The sequence below is a fragment of the Lynx canadensis genome, chromosome A2 (assembly GCF_007474595.2).
Source record: "Lynx canadensis isolate LIC74 chromosome A2, mLynCan4.pri.v2, whole genome shotgun sequence".
NCBI classification, from domain to species: Eukaryota; Metazoa; Chordata; class Mammalia; order Carnivora; family Felidae; genus Lynx; species Lynx canadensis.
Window position 1 is genome coordinate 115,131,191 of NC_044304.2, and position 24,020 is coordinate 115,155,210.

At 38.2% G+C, this 24,020-nt stretch overlaps 1 protein-coding gene and 1 non-coding gene across 2 annotated transcripts in view; one reads left to right on the forward strand and one right to left on the reverse strand.

The window, feature by feature from the left end:
* IGF2BP3 (insulin like growth factor 2 mRNA binding protein 3) overlaps positions 1–24,020 on the reverse strand; it is a 154,180-nt gene that overhangs the window by 86,648 nt on the left and 43,512 nt on the right. Inside the window, exon 3 of the mRNA XM_030308101.1 lies at positions 18,939–18,987. Coding sequence (XP_030163961.1) covers positions 18,939–18,987 — 49 coding nt within the window. The remainder of the gene's footprint in view (positions 1–18,938; positions 18,988–24,020) is intronic.
* LOC115509469 lies at positions 22,136–22,239 on the forward strand. The gene has a single exon (XR_003967370.1). It is a non-coding gene; the product is annotated as a U6 spliceosomal RNA (small nuclear RNA).

Here is a 24,020-nt window from a genome sequence, read left to right on the forward strand (position 1 = left end):
TTGACAATGTCTGGTGACATTTTTATCTTTTTTAAAAGTTTTTATTTAAATTCCAGTTAACATACAGTGTAACATTAGTTTCAGGTGTACAATATAGTGAATGACTCAACACTTCCATACAACACTCAGTGCTCACCACAAAGTGTGTACTCCTTAATCCTCACCAGCTATTTAACCCTCTGTTGACATTTTTGATGATCACAACATAGGGAGGCAGGGAGGTGCTGGCATCTAATAGATGGAGACTAAGGATGCTACTAATGAGCTTACAAAACCTGTCTTTAAGAAACTCAATGAGGGGTGCCTGGGTGGCTCAGTCAGTTAAGCATATGACTCTTCATTTCAGCTCAGGTCATGATCTCATGGTTAGTGGAATCGAGCCCCACACCAGGCTCAGCACAGAGCCTGCTTGGTGTTCTCTCTCTCCCCCTCCTCCAATTGTTCCCTCCCCACCCCCACCCTTTCTCAAAATAAATAAACTTAAAAAAAACTCAATGCGACTATAATGTTACAGGTAGCCTCAAAGTAAAAGGATACAATAAGATATATCATGCCAACAGTACTCCAAAGAAAGGTGAAGTGATATTTAATCTTGAAGTAGGCAGACTTCAGAGCAAAAAAAGTTACCAGAGATAAAAGGTTCAATTCACTTTGAAAACACAGAAAACCTAAAAATATATATACCTAACAAAAGAGCTTCATAATACATGAACCAAAAAATGACAGAACTATAAAGAAAAACTGAGAAACCCACGATTATACTGAGAGAGTTCAATACTCCACTCTTAGGAATGGATGGACTAAAGACATCAAAAATAACCAAATACACAAAACTGATTAGCATCAACCAAATGCAACTATTTGACTTTTACAGAACACCCTACCCAACAACATGAAACATTCACCAAGACAGACTGTATCTGTCCTAAAACAAAGACATAAAATAAAAATTAACAGATTTTAAAGAAGCATAAACATACAAGGTATGTTCGCTAGTCATAATAGAATTAAACTTAAAGTCAGCAACAAAAAGATAGCAGGTAAATCTACAATCATTTGGAAATTTAAACTACATACTACAAAATAAACAAAAACAACAACAAAAACCATAAGTCGAAGAGGAAAAGTCTTAAGGGAAATTAGAAAATATTTTTAAATCAAATTTTAAATTATACCAAGATTTATGGAATTCACTGTTTAAAGGGAAATTCACAGCATCACATGCTTGTATTAGAAAAGGAGAAAGGTCTCAGATTAATAACCCAAGCTTTCACCTTAAAAAAGTAGAAAAAACACAAAATAAACCCAAAACAAATAGAATTAAATAATGAAGAGCAAAATCAGTAAAACTGAAAACAAAGAAAGCAATCAATGAAACAAATGCTGGTTCTTTGTGGGGAGGGGGACAATAAAATGGATAAACCTCTGGCAAGACTGACAAACATGATGAGAGAGAGAATGAGAGAGAGAGAGAAAAACAGACAAGGCAAAATTATCAATAACAAGAATAAAAAGAGACAGCACTACAGACCCCACAGAATTTAAAGGATAACCATACTAGAAAACTTTATTCCCCTCTATACAACAATGTGGGTGAAATAAATCAATTCTTCAGAAACTACAAATCACCAAAACACACCTAAGATGAAAATAGCCAGAGAAGTCCTATAACTATTTAAAAAATTGATTTTGAGTTTAATAAAACAAAACAAGCAAGCAAACAAAACGAAAAACAAAAAAACATACCAATAAAAACTTCTGAGGAAGAAATTTCTTTGCTCAGGTGGTTTCACTGGCAAATGCTATCCAACATTTAAAGAAATAATGCCAACTCGGCACTCTCTCTTGCAGAAATATAAGCACAAATACTTCTCAACACATTTTGAGACTGTATTATCCCAGTTACAAAACTAAAGGCAACACAAACGCACAAACCAGATCAATATCCCTCAGGAACAAAGACACAGTAAGTCATCAACAAAAGTGTTAGCAAATTGATTCAAGCAATATATCAAAACGAAACACCATAGGGGCACCTGGGTGGCTCAGTCGACTGGTTAAGCGATCAACTCTTGATTTCAGCTCAGGTCATGATCTCACAGTTGGTGAGCTTGAGTTCCACATCAAGCACCCCAGGACAATGCAGAGCCTGCTTGTGATTTTCTTTCTGCCCCTTCCGTGCTCGCGCTTGCTCTCTTTCTCTCAAAATAAGTAAAATAAACTTTTAAAATAAGTAAAACACCACAAACAAGTAGAGTTTAGCCAAGGAATGCAAAACTGGTTCAATATTTGAAAATCAATGTAATCCATCATAATAACAGCCTTAAAAAAACTTTGTGATTATATCTATTTATACAGAAAAGGTATTTGACACAATCCAACACTCATTCATTATGAAGACTGTCAACAAACCAGGAATAGAAGAAAACATCCTCAACTTGATAAACAACACCTACAAAACATCTACAGCTAACATTTATCTTAATGGTCAAAAAGTGAATATTTTATCACAAGGACTGAGAAAAAGCCAAGGATGTCTATTTTCATTGAAAGTCCTAGGTAGGGGCACCTGGGTGGCTCAGCTGTCTGGGCGTCTGACTTCGGCTCAGGTCACGATCTCACAGCTCTTTAGTTCAAGCCCCGCATCGGGCTCTGGGCGGACAGCTCAGAGCCTGGAGCCTGCTTTGGATTCTGTGTCTCCCTCTCTCTCCTCCCTTCCTCTACTCGCACACTCTCTCAAAAATAAACATTAAAAAAAAAGAAATTAAAAAAAAAAAAAGAAAGTCCTAGGCAATGTAATAGACATGAAAAGGGAATAAAAGGCATAAAGATTGGAAAAGAAGTGTAACCATGCATTGTAATGACATGATTGTTTAATTAGAAAATTCCAAGCAATCTATTAAAAAATACACAACTTTTAGAACTAGTCATTTGGCAGTGTTACAAAATATTAAGGTCCATATGCAAATTAAACATTTTTGTACATATTAAAACAAATAAAACTTAAGAAAAAAGTAACCTTGGTGTGCCTGGGTGACTCAGTCAATTAAGCACCCAACTCTTGATTTCGGCTCAGGTCATGATTTCATGGTTCATGGAATCAAGCATGAAACTCTCAGTCATGAGGTTGTGAGTTCAAGACCCACAACAGGCACAGAGACTGATATATATATATATATATCCTATATATATAAATGTCCAACTTCGGCTGAGCTCATGATCTCCCAATTCACAAATTCGATCCCCGCATCGGGCTCTGTGCTGACAGCTCAGAGCCTGGAGCCTGTTTCGGATTCTGTGTCAATCTCTCTCTGCCTGCCCCCCACCCCCCCTGCTGCCTCTCTCAAAAATAAACACTAAAAAAAATTAAAAATAAAATAAAATACATCAGTAACCAACAAGTGTTGGCAAGGATGTGCAACACTTGAGCAATATTGGTAGAAACATAAAATGGTGTAGCTGCTATGGAATATAGTACATCAGTTCCTCAAAAAATTAAAAACAGAACTGCTTTATCATCCAGCAATTCTACTTCAGGATATACCCACATGCACCCCAAAAAATGAAAGCAAGGTCTCAAAGAGATATTTGTACGCTTAGGTTCATAGCAGCCTCATAGTCAAAATAGCCAAAAAGTGGGAGCCATACGAGTATCCATCAACAGATGAATGAATAAAATATGGTATATACACACAATAGAATGTTATTTAGACTTCAAAAGGAAATTCTGACACATTCCACAACCTAGATGAACCCTGAAGGCACACTAAGTAAAATAAGTCAGTCACAAAAAGGTAAATACTGTATGGTTCCACTCAGGTGAGGTATCTGGAGTGGTTAAATTCACAAAAACAGAAAGATAGGCGGTTGTCAGGGGCTGGAGAAAGGGAAAAATGGGGAGTTGTTTAATGGGTATAGAGTTTTAGTTTCGCAAGATGAAACAGCTCTGGAGATTGGTTGCACAACAATGTAAATACACTTAACACTACTGAACTATACACTTAAAAATGGTTATATGATCATTTTTATGTGTATTTTACTACCATTAAAGTAGCCTGGAGCCTGCTTCAGATTCTGTCTCCGTCTGCCCCTTCCCCACGCGCGAGCTCTCTCTCTCTCTCAAAAATAAAAATTAAATTTTTTCAAATGAAAAAATTAAAAACCATATACAATGATACAAGACCCCTCCCCAAATTTAAACACGTAAGTATGACTCTCACAAAAAACATATAGGATCTGATTGCTCCAAGCAGGATTTTTGTGTAGATACATAGACTCCCTTGTTCTAAAATACATACGTAAAGGCAGAGTAACTAGCACTACTACAACAATTTTGAAAAAGGATAGGGGCGCCTGGGTGGCTCAGTTGGTTAGGCAACCAACACTTGTTATCGGCTAGGGTCATGATCTCATGATCCTTGGGAGGGAGCCCCACATCAGGCTCTGGGCAAACTGCTCCTGCTTGCAATTTTCTCTCCCTCTCTATCCGCCCCTCTCCTGCTCACTCATTTTCTGTTTCTCTCTAAAAATAAATAAGTATTTTAAAAAATTAACTCAAGGGGCTCCTGGGGGGCACAGTCGGTTAAGTGTCTGACTCTTGATTTCGGCTCAGGTCATGATCTCACCGTTTATGAGTTCGAGCCCCACATCAGGCACTGTGCTGACAGCATGGAGCCTTCTTGGGTTTCTCTCTCTCTCTCTCTCTCTCTCTCTCTCTCTCTCTGCCCCTTCCTGCTCTCTCTCTCAAAATAAACATTTAAAAAGTAAAAAATTAAAATTAAAATAAAAAATTAACTCAAAATGCATCATAGATCTAAGTGTAAAACTTTACCACAGGAGAAAACATTCATAACCTGGATTTAGACAGAGTTTTTAGACAAGACACCAAAAGTACTATCCATAAAAAGGTGGTGGTAAAAATCAGTAAACTGAACTTCATTAAAAATTTAAATTTTTTTGATGTAACAATGGTAAGAAAATGGACAATTAGTCACTAGGAGAAAATATCTGTAAATCATATTTGACTACGGATTTTTATCCATAACATATGAAAAACTCTGAAAACCCAATAAGATAGCAACCCAATAAACAGCTAAACACTTAACCAGACACTTCAAAGAGAATACGTGTAAGGTAGGAAGCTCTAGGTTTAACATGGGGCTGGAACTCACGAATCCAAGATCAAGAGTCACATGCTCTACTCACTCAGCCAGCCAGGCACCCCTGATTACACTATAGTTTACATCATGGCGTTAACAGACCCAAATTCACATTTGATTCAGTTCCACTGCAGTCTGCTTAATTAGCTTTATAAGCAGTGAAAACCTAAATATGGTAAATTAACATGGTAAATTACTTAAGTAAAAACTTAAAATTTTGCTTTGTTTAAACATATTTCTGTGTTTTCACCAAAAGTAATTAAAACAGAAAGCTGAGGAGAAGAGAATTCGACGGGAAGAAGCTCTGTGGCATACCCTGATTTGCATCCTTTATAAGTAAACCACTAACAGTACAGAGAAAGCAAGAGGGGAAGAAAGGTTAGGAAGGGGAGGGGGCCCAAAGTGCTGTACAGGACACTGACATATGGCTTTTAACCACTTTCATCTCACCACAGATCATTTCTTTTGGCCTCTTTTTTCAACTCATGCTACCTGGTAATCTATTTGATTTATGAATGCTTCCTTCTAAATCACCTGAACACACCTCTAGAATAAATTACATGGTTACCATTAGACTTCTTATTCGACCATTCATTCTTTGAAAAGTTTTGTGTCAAGCGATGCCAGGGACTGAAGACACGACAGTCTCCTGAGGCATAATAAGAAATATATTTGGGGGTGCCGGGGTGGCTCAGTCTGCTAAGCATCTGACTCTTGATTTCAGCTCACGTCATGATCTCAGGGTAAGTGGGACCGAACCAACCCCTCATCGGACTGCGAGCATGGAGCCTGCTTGGGATTCTGTCTCTCCCCTCTTGTGTGCACTCACCCCCTCTCTCAAATAACTTAAAAAATACACACACACACACACACACACACACACACACACACACACAATTTGGTCTTTGTCCCTGGTTCTTGACACAGAGTTTCTAAATCCCTTAGTGTTTCCTAAATGATACGAGTGATCAAAGTGTCTTTTGTTCTGATGAGGCAACTCTTGGTGTACTCCTAGATAGCTTTAGGATGGGGCTGGTCACCACAGAGACCAAGGCACGATTGGGTTGTTACAACTTATAAGCCCCACTCCCCCAGTCACTGCAAAGAAGAGACGTGCTCGAGACTGAATCATGGGCCTGAGTGATTAATTCAATCAATCATGCCCATGTAATGAAGCCTCCATAAAAACCCCCCAAAAAATGGGTTCCAAGAGCTTCTGGATTGGTGAACACATGGAGATGTAGAGAGAATGGCACACCTGGAGAGCATGTTAGCTCTGCAACCCTTTCCCCCTATCTTGCCCTATGCATTTCTTCCATTTCTTGAGCTGTATCCTCTATAATAAACTGATGATAGTAAGTGAAGTGCTTTCCTGAGTTCTGTGACCCATTCTAGTGAATTATCGGGGTGGGGGAGGGCATGGCACTGTGAGACCCTCCAAATTTGTCATCAGGCATAAGTGTCAACAACCTGGGCATCCCATTGCATCTGGCATCACAAGTGGAAGCTGTCCTTGGGGCACCTGGGTGGCTCAGTCAGTTAAGCGTCTGACTTCAGCTCAGGTCATGATCTCATGGTCCGTGAGTTTGAGCCCCGCGTCAGGCTCTGTGCTGACTGCTCAGAGCCTGGAGCCTGTTTCAGATTCTGTGTCTCCCTCTCTCTCTGCCCCTCCCCCGTTCATGTTCTGTCTCCATCTCAAAAATAAATAAACGTTAAAAAAAAAAAAAAAAAAGAAGTGGAAGCTGTCCTATTAGACGAATCCCTTAACCTGGAGTTGTGGTACACTTCATTGGTATTGAAGAGTTAGGAGAAGTGGTATTGGAAGAGACACCATTTATTTGGTATAAGAAGTGTTCAAGTAATGAAGACACATATCTCCCTCTCTCAGCATTCTTCAGCTGACAACTTCTTTTTTATTTTTAAAAAAAATTTTTTTTCACTTTTTTTTATTTATTTTTGAGACAGAGCATGAACGGGGGAGGGGCAGAGAGAGAGGGAGACAAAGAATCAGAAGCAGGCTCCAGGCTCTGAGCCATCAGCCCAGAGCCTGACATGGGGTTCGAACTCACGGACCGCGAGATCGTGACCTGAGCTGAAGTCGGATGCTTAACCGACTGAGCCACCCAGGCATCCCAGCTGACAACTTCTTACCTCACATTCAGGGTACCAACTAGCACAGAAAACAGCAAGGATAGGGGTATTTTGAGGGCTCCTGAGGGTTTAGAACATAAAGATCTATCAATCCCATGCAAAAAGAAAAAAAGGTTATAGTTTTTAAATAGGCTTTGTAAAAGTTACTTTGTTTATTTAGCTGTGTGGTCATAAAGCACTAAAGTTTGGATAACTCTTGCCTTATCTCCTACCCCTAGTAGTTAACTTCTTTTCCTCAGTCTTTATTCATAGGATCACACTTATTCCTAATCACCAAACTGAACTGTGAAGCAGTATGGTAATCATGTAGAAAGCTCTGCCTGAAACCCAAATAAATGAAAGACATTTATTTACTAATTATTCCTTCTTGGATCTGCCAGGACTGCAAGTGAATAGTACTGAAACCAAAGACTCTCTTTACAACCTTTCCTGTTTACAACCATGAACGATCTGTTTGTGGCTGTTGGTAGTTTAATAGGACTGAAACAGAAAGACCAATTGTTTTCATCTGCAGAGTTGCAGGACTCATTTGCAGATTATGAAACTGAAAGAGCAACTTCACAACTTGGCACTAACACTGAATCCTAAAATTAGTGCTCAGGCACTTCTAAAGATAGCTTTAAAGCTTGAGAACACAACGCAGGAGCCCTCATGGTCAGACCTCAGAGGGTAGCTGTACCTACATTCTGTTTTCTCCATTTATACATGGTAAGATGCTTTATAACGGTTGACTTAGGACTGGATCCTCTACAGGGTGGTGGCCATTGGTACAGGAAAGAACACCAAAGGAAGCATTGCAGGGTGGGAAGGGACAAGAGACTATGGACACTCAGTGTCCTATGGCCAGAAAGCAAAAGGGAGAGAGAACAAAGGTGACCAGAAGACCAAGCCTTGAGCAGTATTAAAATTCACAGAGAAAGCCAAGAAATGATTTGAGAAGGAAAGAAACTCAGTTATAGACACCTTAAATTCAAAGCATATTCCAGGCCATGTTTGCTTCCAAGCAAGAAGCAAAGCAACAGGTAGAAACAAGTAGAATTTCTAAGAAAAAACAAGAGTAAATCACAGAGAAATGTTCACATTTAGGAATGGAAAAACATATGTCAGGGCACAGAAGAGTGGCTATAACTAAAACCTTCAGGGAAAGGAACTGAAAGCATAAATGTTATAAACAAAATCATCAATGAAGCAAAGGCCAGTGACTCTGGTCCCAAGAGGGGCATGATCATTCTGTGGTCTCTCAACACCACTTCCCAAGGAACCAGGCTCCTGAGAGAAAGGGATGATTCCAGACTGTGGAGGAGAAAACATACAAAATGAACCAGGGGTTCTTGAACCCCAAGTCAAGGAAGACTATTGAGATAGCATTGAAAGGACACTGGCATGGTCCCAAAGCATTTTCAAGTCTCTCGGGACTAGAATAATACGAGTGTCCATATGAATGAGTCCAATAATTTTGAAACCCCAATATGTTTAAACCCATGAGCTCATAAAAAACTCATTGGTAAAAACAAAAATCCTCAGTGGTCACCAAGGTACCCATATTTTATGAGAGAAAATAAATGGAAGAACTAAGTATTTTTCCTGTCTCTCTTATAAGGACTTTGTGTCAGGGTGATCAAAAAACTGATGACAACAAGTCTACAAAGGCATTCCAATAAATAAATGAAACAACTGTAGAATTAAAATGTCACCATCCTATGACCACACAATAACGGATCTAAGCAACAATCAAATGGCATGTCATATCATAGAGACAGACATTATATACCTCCTAATGGAAGAATACATAACCACCTATTATTTCGTTTTGTCTAAAGAAAAAACTGAACTTACATCTAATCCAAGTCCATAAGGGTCAAAGGAACATCGTAAGGGATCACACACGGATGTGGTTCAGCAAAATACAAATGTGTAACATTCTGCAGAGTAAGTCAACTTCCACAAATACACAACACCAAAAAAAGGGGAGAGGGAGGTCCTACTGATTAAATGTCTTAAAAAAGATCTTGTTTAGGGGCACCTGGGTGGCTTAGTCGGTTAAGCATCCAACCCTTGATTCTGGCTCAGGGCTCAATCTCGCGACTCACAAGTTTGAGTCCCACACAGGGTGCTGCACTGACGGCAGAGCCTGCTTGAGATTTTCTGTCTCCCTCTCTCTCTGCCTGTTGGTCTCTCTCAAAAATAAACAAACATAAAAAAAAAAGTCTTGCTTAGACCTTGATTCAAACAAACCTTTTAGAAATTGACATAATTAAATACAAATGATTAGATCTGTATCGGATATTACAGTTACTATAAATTTAGTATGTGAATTTTTAAGAGACTCTTATGGGTTAAAATGTGTATCCTCAAAACTCATATGATGAAGTCTTAACTCCCAGTACCTCAGACTGTAACCATATTTAGAGACCACATCTTTAGAGAGATCAAGTTAAAATTAGGTCATTAGGGGACACCTGGCTGGCTCAGTCAGTAGAGCATGTGACTCTTGATCTCCAGGGTCATGAGTTCATGCCCCACACTGGGCATAGAGCTTACTCAAAACGAAACAGAACAAAAAAAAAAAAAAAAAATGAGGTCATTAGGGCGGATCCTAATCCAATAGAACTGGTGTATGTACAAAAAAGGAGAAATTTGGGGGCGTCTGGGTGGTTCAATCAGTTAAGTATCTGATTTTGGTTCAGGTCATGATCTCATGGTTTGTGAGTTCGAGCCCCATATCAGGCTCTGCATGGACAGTGCAGAACCTGATTGGGATTTTCTCTCTCCTTCCCTCTCTGCCCCTGTCCCACTATCTCTCTCTCAAGATAAATAAATAAACTTTTTGAAAAAAGAGAAATTACTTGCACTACAAGGGGTACAGGTATGCTGTTTCAAAGGGGCACATGCACCCCAATGTTTATAGCAGCACTATCGACAATAGCCAAAGTATGGAAAGAGCCCAAATGTCCATCAATGGATGAATGGATAAAGAAGATGTGGTGTGTGTACACACACACACACACACACACACACACACACACACACACTGGAGTATTACTCAGCAATCAAAAAGAATGAAATCCTGCCATTTGCAACTACACTGATGGAACTAGAGGGTATTATGCTAAGTGAAATTAGTCACAGAAAGACAAACAATATATGACTTCACTCATATGAGGACTTTAAGAGACCAAACAGATGAACATAAGGGAAGGGAAACAAAAATAATATAAAAACAGGGAGGGGGACAAAGCATAAGAGACTCTTAAATATGGAGAACAGACAGAGGGTTACTGGAGGGGTTGTGGGAGGGGGGATGGGCTAAATGGGTAAGGGGCACTAAGGAATCTACTCCTAAAATCATTGTTGCACTATATGCTAACTTGGACGTAAATTTAAAAAATAAAATAAAATAAAATAATAAATAAATAAATAAATAAATGACAATCATGTCATTATTGAAAAAATAAATAAATAAAACACTAAAAAAGAGAAATTTGAATGCAGACATACCCACAGCGAAAAGAGCACATGAAGATTGAAGTTTCACCACCACAAGCCAGGGAACTACTAGAAGAGAGAAGCCTTGAACAGATGCTTCCCTAACAGCACTCCCAAGAATACAAGTGCACTAACACCTTGTTAGACTTCTAGCCTCCAGAACTGTGACATTAAAAGTTTCTGTTAAGTTCCACAATTTGTGGTTATTTTATTACAGCAGCCCTAGTCAACTCATAGAGAGACATTATCTTTTGGAGATACATATTGTAGTATTTACTAAATGAAATCACATCATGTCTAGCTTCAAAATAATCTGGAAAAGGGTGAAGAGAGCAGAGCTATCAACAAAACAGGACTGGCTCACCATATATTAACAATGGCTGACACTGGGTATCAAGTCTGGGCATCAAAATTCTTTTAAAGCTCTCTAGATAATTCTAACGCACAGCAGAATTTGGGAACACGAGTCTAAGAATAAGTAAAATTGAGTCCAATGAAGACTGTCCTAGCAGAGGAAATAGCACATACAAAGACCCTGAGGTCAGAAAACATGGTGCCTTATCATACTAGCCTATTTTTATTTTTGATATTGTTTAAATAAAGGTTTAATTTATTATTTAAATAAACCTTTAAATAAAGGTTTAAATAAAGGGCCTGGAAACCTTTGAGATAACCATCTCAGAAGATCCATGGAAGCACAGGACACAAGTTCAGGCAACATAGTGCATGGACATTTGTAAACACAGGGAGGTAGAACCTTGGGACCAGAAATACTTGCCTCAAATACTGTTCATATACAGGCAATAGGTTAACTCTGCCTGTATGCCTGTAACATTTCCCTGCGTGCCTCTCACACCAAGTCATTTCTAATGAGGCCAAGTCCAACCCATCCCAGAGCATTGATGCATAAAGAACGCCGCTGTCCACGGTTCTCTAAAAGTTTACCTGTAACTTCTTCAAATAAGCCGTTCAACCCCATTCATCACTCATCACCATATATTTCCTCCAGGCCTGGTAGAATCCTTTTTCTATTGAGTTCACTGTCACACTTTCAGAGGCATGCGGAAAGCAAATAAATGATGATAATTGTAAGAAAGAGAAACTTACCTTTTGGGGGAAGTGTTCTGTTTGAGTAACCTGATTAAGAGCAGAAACTCTACCACTTTCCAGTTGCGTGACCCTGGGCAAGTTACTTCACCTCTCTGTACCTCAGCTGCCTCATCTGTAAAGTGGGGACATGGGACTGTTGTGAAGATAAAACGGGTTAATTCAGCACCTACCACGTAAGTGTTCAATAAGTGTCAGCTATTTATAGGCTAGTGCTCAGAGTCAGGCTGTGGTGAAAAAAGATCACCTGTCTGTGTCAACGGTCTCCACTTGCCTCTTATGGTCCTTCAAAATTTGGTAGAGATCAACTAGCTCTAACAATTGTCCATACTAATTGTCATAGTGATTTTCAAACAGTCCCACAAAACTTCCCCAGGGGCCAAAGAGGGAACCAGCAGACAAGGTTCTATGCCAGCTTTGAAAAGCTTTGTCTTTATATTTGTACACCAGGATTCTGCCATACCATGTGCTTTGAAGAAAAGAGAAAAGCCTGAAAATCACCTACCAAGAGAACACTGCTTATCTACTACTACTTTATTTACAACGCTAAGATATCTGCTGCAAAAGCCAACATTTAAATGGGTTATTTGTAATAATCAACATCAACACCTCCTGTGACTTTTCCTTCAGTTCATGGCTAATGTCAACCCCACTGTGTCTAGAGAGGTATCTTTCTGTTTGAGTATCTTGTATTGTTAGCTTTTCATTGTCAATTATACTTAAATGCTTTGGTCTCATCCAATTTCTGCTCATCATTAATTCACGTATTCACCATGGACCAAACACCATCTGACCAGAGCACCAAACACACATCAGCACTTGGACATATAAAGATGAATCACAATTCCTTCTGCTAAACACATCCACCAGGGACTTTGCCTGACTGACTCCATCCAGGGCCTTGGCCTAAATCTCTTTACTTGGAAGTCATCCCACCTCCCTCCATCTCCAAGACAGTCTTCCAATTCTCAGGACACATTCATCCAAGGCTTACTATAAGGGCTCTTTTTGAACAATTTTAGGTAACTATGCTATAGTTTTGTTGTCTTCCTCCCAGACTAGATAACATGGCATCACTACTTTCTTGCTTACTTCTTTTTTTCTTTCTCAATGAAGACTCCTTTGGTTTCCCTTTTGCTAGAGCCTAGCTTAACAATATTGCTATTTCTACTTCCTAGTAGAACAGCCAAGGTGTCCTCCTGTAATCATTCTTTCTTACTACATTCAGAGTCCATACGGAAAGAAAGTAACGGACTTCACTGAGATGTTACTAGCTTTACAAAGCTAATGGAAGCTAATCTTATGGAAATTTCTGACTCTACAACTTGCCTCCATTAAGCATTCTTCTAAGTGCAATGTGAATTTCTCCATTCTGTAGTACTTGCCTCAGCTCACAAAAGGTCCATTTTCTGAGGTTTCTACCTTGTTTATAGTAGAGTAGGTCTTTCATTGTGGTCTGAAATGCAGGCAACTCTCTAAAGCTTTAGCCCTTCTACCACACAATAGACACTACTAACATGAATGTAATTTATTCGAAGTTCTGCTACATCCTCCTACTATATCTTACTATTAACCCAACACTCCCCACCACCCAACTACAAAGGAATAAACTTCTTTTCATCACGAAGAAAGCCTATAAAGTTCTAACATTCCCTATTACCCTAGAAGTCAACTTTCCAAAGCTGGTCACTAGGAATGAGGCTCAAAACAAACTAGCCAAACAGTAGAGTGTTCTGTTAAGGCAGTGCTGTGGCCCTACAAAAGCAGAGCCTCCTAAGATTTCTTACAAGATACACTCACTTCCAAAAAATTGCTTCAAGCTCATATGAAGCACCACAAAGACCTCTGAAAGATAAAATTAAGAACTCTGCTCGGAGAAGAAAACCAAACAGTATTTTATGCTGCATATTCCAACTTACACCTTTGGCTTTTCATTTTTAGTATAATAGTTACTTGTTTTCCATGTCAAGAACCTGAGATCAACTCATAAATGTCGGAAGACTGGATGCAAATGCAGGAAGCTTTTAGTTATAAAGAAACTCCCTTTAATCCCCTATGTTTAGCCTGCGAGACAGCTTCTCCTTCCTTTATTCAATCACACCAGACTACACACATGGCAAAAACAGACCTTACACTGTGGAAATCTCTTTAGTTTCTTCTCAAGATACTCATCTTCCCAGCTCAGTTAAGTCCAGGAAAAACTGGATATCCAATCCCTGAGGTAAAAGCCAGCATACATTCTGGATTTTCTACCAAGACTGTGATTTCAAAGTATGCAATCCTGCTAAGTATTTGTCAGACCACATACATATTCAAATCTTTGCCTTAGAAAATACAGTGTCTTCAGTCATGGCCAATGTCAGGGCATCGTCATGTACAACACCTCAGATGAAGACAACTAACTGTAGCTCAGACTGTTTTCCCAGACAGTAAACCAGTAACTCTGGGAACATCATTCTACTATTACTGCCCAACCCCAAATTGAGAACCTAACTCAACCTTTAAAACATTTCATTTACATAATTATTGAGTCTTACATTTCTTTCAGAGAAGGTACTCCTTTTTGGAGTTCTGTGAGTACTTATTAGGAATTTTGATTATTTAGATTGGACAGTAGTAAGACAATGAAATTGGAAAAAATTCTCCTTGAAAAGTCCTTTCCTGAGGCTTTGGCAATTTTTTTTTAAATGCAGAAAAACATTCTTTAAATTTAGGAAATGGGGCCCATCTGAGACATTGAGTAAGAAGAAACCGAGTGTTCTCAAAGGCTTTTAAAGTCCGGGGTTCTGCTGGGACTCTAACAATCCCACACCTCCATGCTGTTTGTCCAAGAAGGCATCCCCTCAAATCCTTAGCACTCATGTCCACGTCCCTCTGGGCATCTGAGGACCCAGGCCTGTAGGGCATCAGGACTCTTTGTAGATGTGGCCCTTCTAGCATTTTGGTCACACCAAAAATCTTCCGAGTATCTCAAGCAAGGGGATGGGAGGTGGAGAAACAAAATTTTCTTCTATTTCCCGTCTACTGCTACATTCCACATACTGGGGGGAAAACAAAACCACCTAATTCTCCAGCAGTAGGTCCTTCACAAAGTTAGTTTCCTCATATTTTTATCTGCCAAAAACACTTAAGCAAACAGTTGGCCAATCCAGGGCCCCTAAGTGCTTTATCATTAACCATAACTACATAGTTAGAAACCATTTAACCTCTGCCTGGCATACCCAGGATGCAAGATGCACTACACAGAGAACTTGAAAGGAATCCCCTTCTGATCATTCAGTATATGGCAATATAAAGAAAAAATAAACAATACACAAACACAAATATTAAAAAAGTCATAATGGAATAAAATAATTAACGATCCAGCAACGGATTTAATAAAATGCCACAGAGCATCACATCCAGTGTTTCTACCAAGGTCCCAGATTCTGTCACCTCTGCAGTGACCTCACAGAAAATGGCTTACAACAGGACTGGCAGAACAGGGGTGGAATTTCACTTGTGGGTTAGAACTCTGGCTGGATATTAAGCTCTTGGTTCCAGGTCCACCTTTCAACTTTTCAATGCTGAGCTTAGGACTCTGCACTCTTTAAAAGCACTCCTTTTGGGCACCCAGGTGGCTCAGTTGGTTGAGCGTCCAACTTCGGCTCAGGTCATGATCTTAGTTTGTGGATTCGAGCCCTGTGTCAGGCTTTGTGCTGACAGCTCAGAGCCTGGAGTCTGCTTTGGATTCTGTGTCTCCCTCTCTCTCTGCTCCTCTCCCGCTCACACTCTCTCTCTCTCTCAAAAATAAACAAACATTAAAAAAAATTAAAAACAAATAAAAACAAAAGCACTCCTTTGCCTATGGTTCTGTTAGCTTCACAGACTGGAAGACAATGGAGGAGATAAGACAGGCTCTTCCCCCATTTGTCAGCAGTTCGTATCAGCAGTGGGTTTCAGTCTCTAAATGCCATGGGCACTCCTAAAACCAGCTTTATCACCTCCCTTCTTTCTCCCCTATGCCAGGGAGCAGCTACAACCCTTGTTCAGAGTCTCAACTACTCAGGGCTCTCTTTCCAAGCTACAAAGATCTAATCATCTCAACTTCTTGCTTCGACACCTCAGCCTTCAGGATGGTAACTACTCCCTGCAGCCACCGCCTCTGGATCCTCTTTTTTCCCTTGCAGTCTTCCAGCACCTGTGTAATTCTTTACATTAAATTTCCCCTGATGAAATACCTAGCGTTTGCTGGCTCCAGCCTGGACCTGACCGAGATAAGCACCAGAACTCAAGGTTAAGAGGAGGTGAATTTGTTGTTCATTTCCTAGCTAAAACGTAGCGTGCATTTATACATATCAAGCACTTTTTAAGGGCTTTAGTGTACATCAACCTATAAAGGTTTACAGCAACCCAATGAGGTGGCTACTATCCTCATCCTGATGTTAGAAATTAGGAAAATGAGGCTCAGAAAAACCTGCTCAGAGATCACACAACTATAAAGTAGTGAAGCTAGGATACAATTCCAAGTCTGACCCCAAAGGCCACCTACAAAAAAAACTAAGGCTTTTCTAAATACTTCACACTGCTTCAAGGGACTATTTACATGATTCACCAATCACTTATTCTAAGTATACACTTGCTTTTTTGTTATCCTTTTAAGACTTATTCCTTACCAGTTGCCTTCCGTTTTAACATGCCATTGTTTGACTAGTAGAACAGTATCTTTTGTCCTGTGGAATGTCTCACATTCTGGGCTTGACTAGTTGTTTCTTCGTGGCATCATTTAAAGTTGTGCCTCTATCCTCTCTAGTTTTGGTAATTCAAAGTTAGACTGAAATTGAATACAGTCAAATCTCTATTTTTTAGACAAGAATATTTCACCCGTGTTTCTGTGTATTTGCTATTTCATCAAATCAGGAAGTACACAACATCTGGCCATTCCATTATCAGTGAAACTAAGATTAATGAGTGGATTCAAAGTTTAAACCCTCCATTATAAAGGCAATCTGGACTTTTAAATCCAAAATTATCACTGCCTACGATAAGGCTTTGGCACAAGACAGACACCATACTCAGTATGTACAAATAAAACGTTATAAAAAGTGACTCATCTCAAAAAGGAAGTAACAGATGGTGTTCATTCAAGTCTTCAAGGAAAGGAAACATCACAATAACTCATTCTATTCCTCACCAAATTGGTTTTATCAGTATTTCAAACATTTTTAAAAAATGTAAGAGGTCAAAGGTCAAGAGTTTCAAAGTCTAGTTCCAAGCTTACAATTTAGTATTCATTCCTACTTAATTCTTTGAATCCTGTGCCCATATTTGTCTATCTGAAAATGGAGTTAACATCTCCAATTTCACCTTACCTCAAAAGATTAGTGGGAGGATAAAATGAAATATAAAAGAACAAGTTGTACATGGCAAATAAAGATTTATTCTCATAAATTAAATTTTATCCAGAATGAGAAATACAGTAAACTAAAAGCTTGAGAAGCCACCAAAAATACAATAAAGTAAATGCTTCAGAAGTCACTGTAATCTAAATTTGAAGAGATCTTATGAATGAACTGCCACTTGCCTACAGCTGATGTGCTAGTACGCCAATATTCACTCACTTAAAATTGACAACTACCATTTTGATGATTTCATTGAAAGCTACACTAGATTCAGTTCTCAAACAGAAACTCATATTTAACATGGCCCATGTTAAAATAAGGGGATCCAATCAGTAATCTTGATTACCATGACACTTGATTTGGGTACGCATGCTCCAAGCTACTCAAGTTCCTAAACCAATGTTAATCTAAAACAGGAAAATCCAGGGGCGCCTGGGTGGCGCAGTCGGTTGAGCGTCCGACTTCAGCCAGGTCACGATCTCGCGGTCCGGGAGTTCGAGCCCCGCGTCGGGCTCTGGGCTAATGGCTCAGAGCCTGGAGCCTGTTTCTGATTCTGTGTCTTCCCTCTCTCTCTGCCCCTCCCCCGTTCATGCTCTGTCTCTCTCTGTCCCAAAAATAAATAAACGTTGAAAAAAAAATTAAAAAAAAAAATAAAACAGGAAAATCCATTAGGTTTAATCTTAAAAGTCACTGTTTCCATCTACAAAAATACACTTTCTATGCATTATATAACTTGGAAAATATTCAGTATATATCAAAGAACCACCTCTTCCAGCAAAGTTTAAACCAAATTATATTGTTCTGAAAATAAATGCTGTATAAAATATCATGAGCATAAATGATTTGTTACCAACTGGGACACTGGACGAATCATACCTCAGACCAACACACCTTAATTGACCATAAAAGAAACCTTTCAACCATCCTTTGCATTTTGGTGAAGGTTCTGGTTTAGTGACTGACTCATCAAATGTCATTTCAGAAAACTAATATGAAACACACAAAGCTAGTTACTCTTTGTTTTTATATTAAAAATACATGCAAGCTGAGGAGTTTTCCCTGCACCGTCTCTCCCAAATAAATTTTAAGAACTTTCAGGTTCCATCATCAGCAAGAGTCAAAAGACATTTTATTTCTTCAACCACTGATATCTCAAATTCTCACCATGACGTCATTATTATCCTTTGGAAATTACGGACACTGGCTATTCAACTGTGCTAAATGGTTTGTTTATACAGTTACTACAGTGCCACCATCTGAGCAAAAGAAAGCTGAGCTCACATTTTAAAATAAAGTATAAATAGCAGGTAGGTGTCTTTAAAAAATGTGCCAAGGAGGGAAGTTCATATTTAAATATAACTGGGGAACTCATCAGAAAGATCCCAAACAAGATTCTGTTAGGATGGGACTGAATGAGGAAAACTACCCCATTAAAGTATATCAAAGAGCAGATTTTTTTTTTTTTTAATGAGCAGATTTTTAAGAGAGACACTATGCTCTTGCAGAGAAAAGCCCACAGCAAGACATACACAAGAGAGAAGAATTTTGTGTTTTAGCACAATCCAGAGTTGAGGGAACGAGAAAAACCCTTCGAAAAACTAAAAACAATAAGCTTAAATACAGAAATCTTAACTTTAAATATAGAAATTCTTACCTCCCACTGTAAGTGAGGCGGAATATTCCTTATCTGAAGTTTCCGGATCCTGCAGAAGAATTAAAATGTTTTATAAAAGAAAAAAGTATGAAAGCCAAAGACATCAATAGCCACCATGGATGCTTTAAAATATTTACATTAACTACAAGGCAATACGCAGTAAGAAAACACAACCAAAGAAGGAAAAAGCAGACAAAGTTAATCACAGAATGCATACTGAGACCATTTGGAGATCCACCAGCATTGGATTATTACAGCTTATTTTAGCCACACTGGGGCGCCTGGGTGGCTCAGTCGGTTTCCAACTTCAACTCAGGTCATGATCTCACAGTTAGGGAGTTCAAGCCCAGCATTATGCTCTGTGCTGACAGCTCGGGAGCCTGGAGCCTGCTTCAGATTCTGTCTCCCTTTCTCTCTGCCCCTCCCCTGCTTGTGCTCACTCTCTCTCTCTCAAGAATAAATAAACATTAAAAATTTTTTTAATTTATGGGGCCGTACTACAAATGTTCTTAATCTGAGATCACAGCCAAGGGGACCATAGACAGATTTGGGAAATCTGGATGGGTGGAGGGGGAGTAAAAACCACTGATTTATTTTTTCACTATCCCCTACATGAAATTTAGCACTCCTTTAATTATGAACGTTGGCATGTAAGTTTAGTAGAATCACACTACTTGTAATTTTGACATTAACATCAGATATTTTTGTATCACTATAACTTGTTGCAGACCTTTATCATCTACACCCATTACTGTGAAACTTAGACATGTTACTAGAACTTACTATGTTAAGTACATATTGTAACTATGAGTTTTAACATTTTACTAAATGTATTTCAAAATAATTAACTTCCTATCATCCTATGTATTTTATGCCTTGAAAAACATCCTAAGATATCCCTAACTTTCAGGCTACCAAAGGACTCCATGGTACAAAAAAAAAACCATTAAAATCCTGACCTTACCACTGTATGTTAACTAACTCAAATTAAAATAAGAACTTGAGGAAAAAGTCGTTTGAATTTTCTAGCTAGTAGTTATATAAAAGATCTTAAATGAAATATGCATTTAGCTAGATATTACTTTTTGATTACACTTAAATTGATGGTTTCTATTGTCATTGCATAATACTCAAAAATATATTTAAGATTTCTGCCTTCATCAAGTTTATGGACTTTGTTAGGCCTAAAACCTTTCCAAGTGAGGTTATTTTGGCTGCCATTTGGAAATGTGCATCATGTCTTTATTCATCAAAAATGCTGTCAATTTGTCTCCTTACCTACTCAAACTTGCTATTAGAGTTATTTAGCATTCTTTATATTCACTTGTTATATATACAAAATATTACTACATGGTTTTACTGACACCTAACACAATTGTAAATGTCTCAGCATCTTACATATATGAATCTTTGTGTTGTCCATTAAAGTCTTTGGTATTATATGTATGTAAATCGTTTGGATACTGCTTAACTCATTGCATGTGTAATTATTATTAACCACTCTGATTCATTAAATTTTCTTATCGCAATACCAAAAAAAAAAAAAAAGACCTCAGTTCACATGCCCACATATGTAAATATGTAGGTCACATAATATTGATTATATACAATATTTACTGTAACGTATATATCCTCTCTTCTTCTACCCTTTTTTAAATGTTGTCAGAGGGAAGGGAGGAAGAGATATCAATTATGTGAGATTGTACCATAGGTGCCACACACAAAATCACCTCCTTAGAAGGGAAAGGAATTTATAGTCAACTAGGTATTTAAAAAAAAAAAAGAAAAAAGAAAAAGAAAAAGATTAGCAACTGGGCTTAACATATCAAGTGAAATAATTAAATTACTTAACTTCTAAAATTAGAAGTTTCCTTCCTGGTCAAATAACCCACTTATTTTGAAGTACCACAGCAAACCACAAGATCAGATTCATAACCTAGTCCTTTGTCTCTTGCATTCCCCTCAAAGCACGAGAACAAACACCAGATACCACCTATCCCTTAGGGAACTATAAACAACATGTAAGTTAACCCAACTCAGGTACATCCTGTTTGTAAACTAAGGAGGAAGAAAAAGCAGTTTTAAATTATTTTTATGGGACTGTAAAGCAAAGCACAATCATCAGGGACAATACACCATAGAGATGGTAAGACAGCAGGTCAATTTAAGAGAAAAAAATTTCAACTACCACCTTAGTCTCAGAATTTACACATGAAATGCTAAGCCTAGGATTTCTTTCATAGTAACTCATGTGCTATTAATTGTTAAAGCTGCAAGACACATGCGCTCTCTCTGCTTCTGTATATATAAATTTTATATTTCCCATAAAAGCCTTTAAGAATATACTCTACTAAGGTGTGTAATACACAGATTACACAATTGCTATATATTGCTGTAGGGAGCAGAAATATTACTCAACATTATGTAATTATTTATCCTGAGTAACCAAGGAAGTTAAGATTTACTACACACATCCAACTACACATATGCAAGTACTAAGTTTTATTCAAGCACCTGACAGTAAGAATTAGCAGCACAGTTTTAAGTAACTAAGTATTCATCCCCATTGGACTCTTTTGTGGGTATACGTATTACCGAAAATTTTCTCCACAAGTACACCTGTAAGTGTACATACAGAGTTTAGGTCAACTAGCAGGTAATTATTCTTATCACAAAAACAAGTATCTACCTCACAGGGCTCCCAAGAAATTCTGTGAATAGAATACCATCTTTCGTATATTAGAAGTAATCCGTTAGCCATGTTTTCTCAACGCATTCTTCAAAAGGTATATCCAACATCCATTTACTTATTGGTAGTTACTCCAAAATAATTCTTTTTCCTAAACGGCTGTCTAGTTTCCATTATCGGATTCTCTCAAGTTTCATTTTAGACAAACATCAGGATTATTTTCATATAGTTACTGTTCTCACATCTAGAGTTGTTCTTTCCCACTTAATCAGTCAGTAACTTATTTAAAACTCTGCAGTTTCTCCTCTGCTCCTAACCCCATGCTCCCTTCTTACCAGTTTAAGAGTCAAAAGGCTCAAGATTACAAGCGTCCCAGCAAAGGTATGAATTCTCACCATCCAGCACAAAAAAACAAACTTCTGACCTGGGAAGTACTTGAGAAAATCCATCCCACCCCACTGTACTTATCAGGTCGGCTGTACACAAAGCCCCATCACTTGCGTGATCCATGCTCCCTTCGGCAGCACATACACTAAAACTGAAACAATAGAGCAATTAGCATGTCCCCTGCATAAGGATGACATGCAAATTCATGAAGCATTCCACATTTTTTATATGTAAATTTGCTATATATAAGTTTTCCAAGTGATTTTTCTTTTCTCCCCCCCCCCCCACCTCAGTATTAGGTTTTCCCCCCTATTAATACAAGTAAATCCAGAGGGCACCTGGCTAGCTCAGTTGGTAGGGCATGCAACTCTTTATCTCAGTCATGACTCTGAGCCCCACATTGTATGTAGAGATCACTTTAAACCAACAAATAAATAAAACAAGTTTAGATTTTATGAAAAAATAATATAAGTAAATCAAGTTCATTCATTTTTTGGTTTTTTTAATGTTTATTTTTGAGAGTGAGAGACACAGAATGTGAGCAGCCAAGGGGCAGAGAGAGAGGAAGACACAGAATACGAAGCATTCTGTCAGTGCAGAGCCCGAAGCAGGGCTCAAACTCACAAACCAAGAGATCCTGACCTGAGCTGAAGTCAGACGCTTAACCGACTGAGCCACCCAGGGGCCCTCTCAAGTTCATCCATTTAAAAAAGAAAAAAAACAAAAAAAAAAACAAAAAAAAATACTATCACTTGCTTCACTCATCTCCCATCCCAGCTTTTAACATTAGGTTATATTTAGGTTTGATCCTAAATAGTTCAGAGTCAAGAAAATAGATATTGATACATATCTACCGTATGATTACCTAATCATTAAAGTTCAGTTTAACTATCAGGAAGCAAATTAAGTTGGTGTTCTACCTCCACCTGACATACACCTGAAAAACAATAGGAAACACACACTTTGAGAACAGAGACCAATTAGAGCGTCTCATTCTCAGAAACTGGAACAGTGCTTGGCACCTGAGAAGCAATCAACTGATAGTTAAACAATCAACTGATACTTAAATCTATATAAATATAGATTATAGAATTTATTATCATCTATAAAGGGGAAGAAAAACACAAGAATTCACAGATCTAACCAGAAACTACTAGCATTTCCAATGATTTTCTTACACCTCATAAGGAGAGAGAAAAACCGGAACATTTAATCAACTATTGTTTAAAAAAAAAAAAAAAAAGCCTTAACAGAATTTATTTTATCATATAGAATTTAAAGGTTTCCCCCCACAAGGAAAAATGAGGTAAAGTTTAACTTCTCAGATAACAGATAAAAATCTTCAAAAATGCTTACTGTGCTTGAAATATTAGTTATAATAACAATTCAATACTCTTTACTAGGAAAAAATACTATTAGAAGCAAGTTTAATTCAGAATAAAGGAGCAACAGAGAAGCTCCCATAGATTCCAAAGAGCATCTTCAAGATCTTTAGTAATCAATGCAACTGATTTAAACTGATTTTGTAACAATTTTCAAAATTACATAAAACTAGAAAAATATCAACCTCCATATGCCATACCAGGTTCATTTATTAAGTACGATCACCTTATCTTGTTTATCTATAACTCAAACCAGTACCAACCAAGTTCCACTTACATGACCTGTCATGCAGAAGTACATCAGTAAACAGCTATAAAAGGACTTTTAAAAATAACCATAGAGGTGTCCTGATGACTCAGTCCATTAAGCTTTTGACTTCAGCTCAGGTCATGATCTCACAGTTTGTGAGTTCAAGCCCCGCATATGGCTCTGTGCTGACAGCTCAGAGCCTGGAGTCAGCTTCAGATTCTGTTTCTCCCTCTTTTTCCCTCTGCCTCTCTCATGAAAGCATGTGCATGCTTTCAAAATAAATAAAACATTAAAAAAATTTAAATAACTATAAAACTGGCTGACTGGCTGACTCAGTCTGTAGAGCACACAACTCTTGATCTTGGGATTTTAAG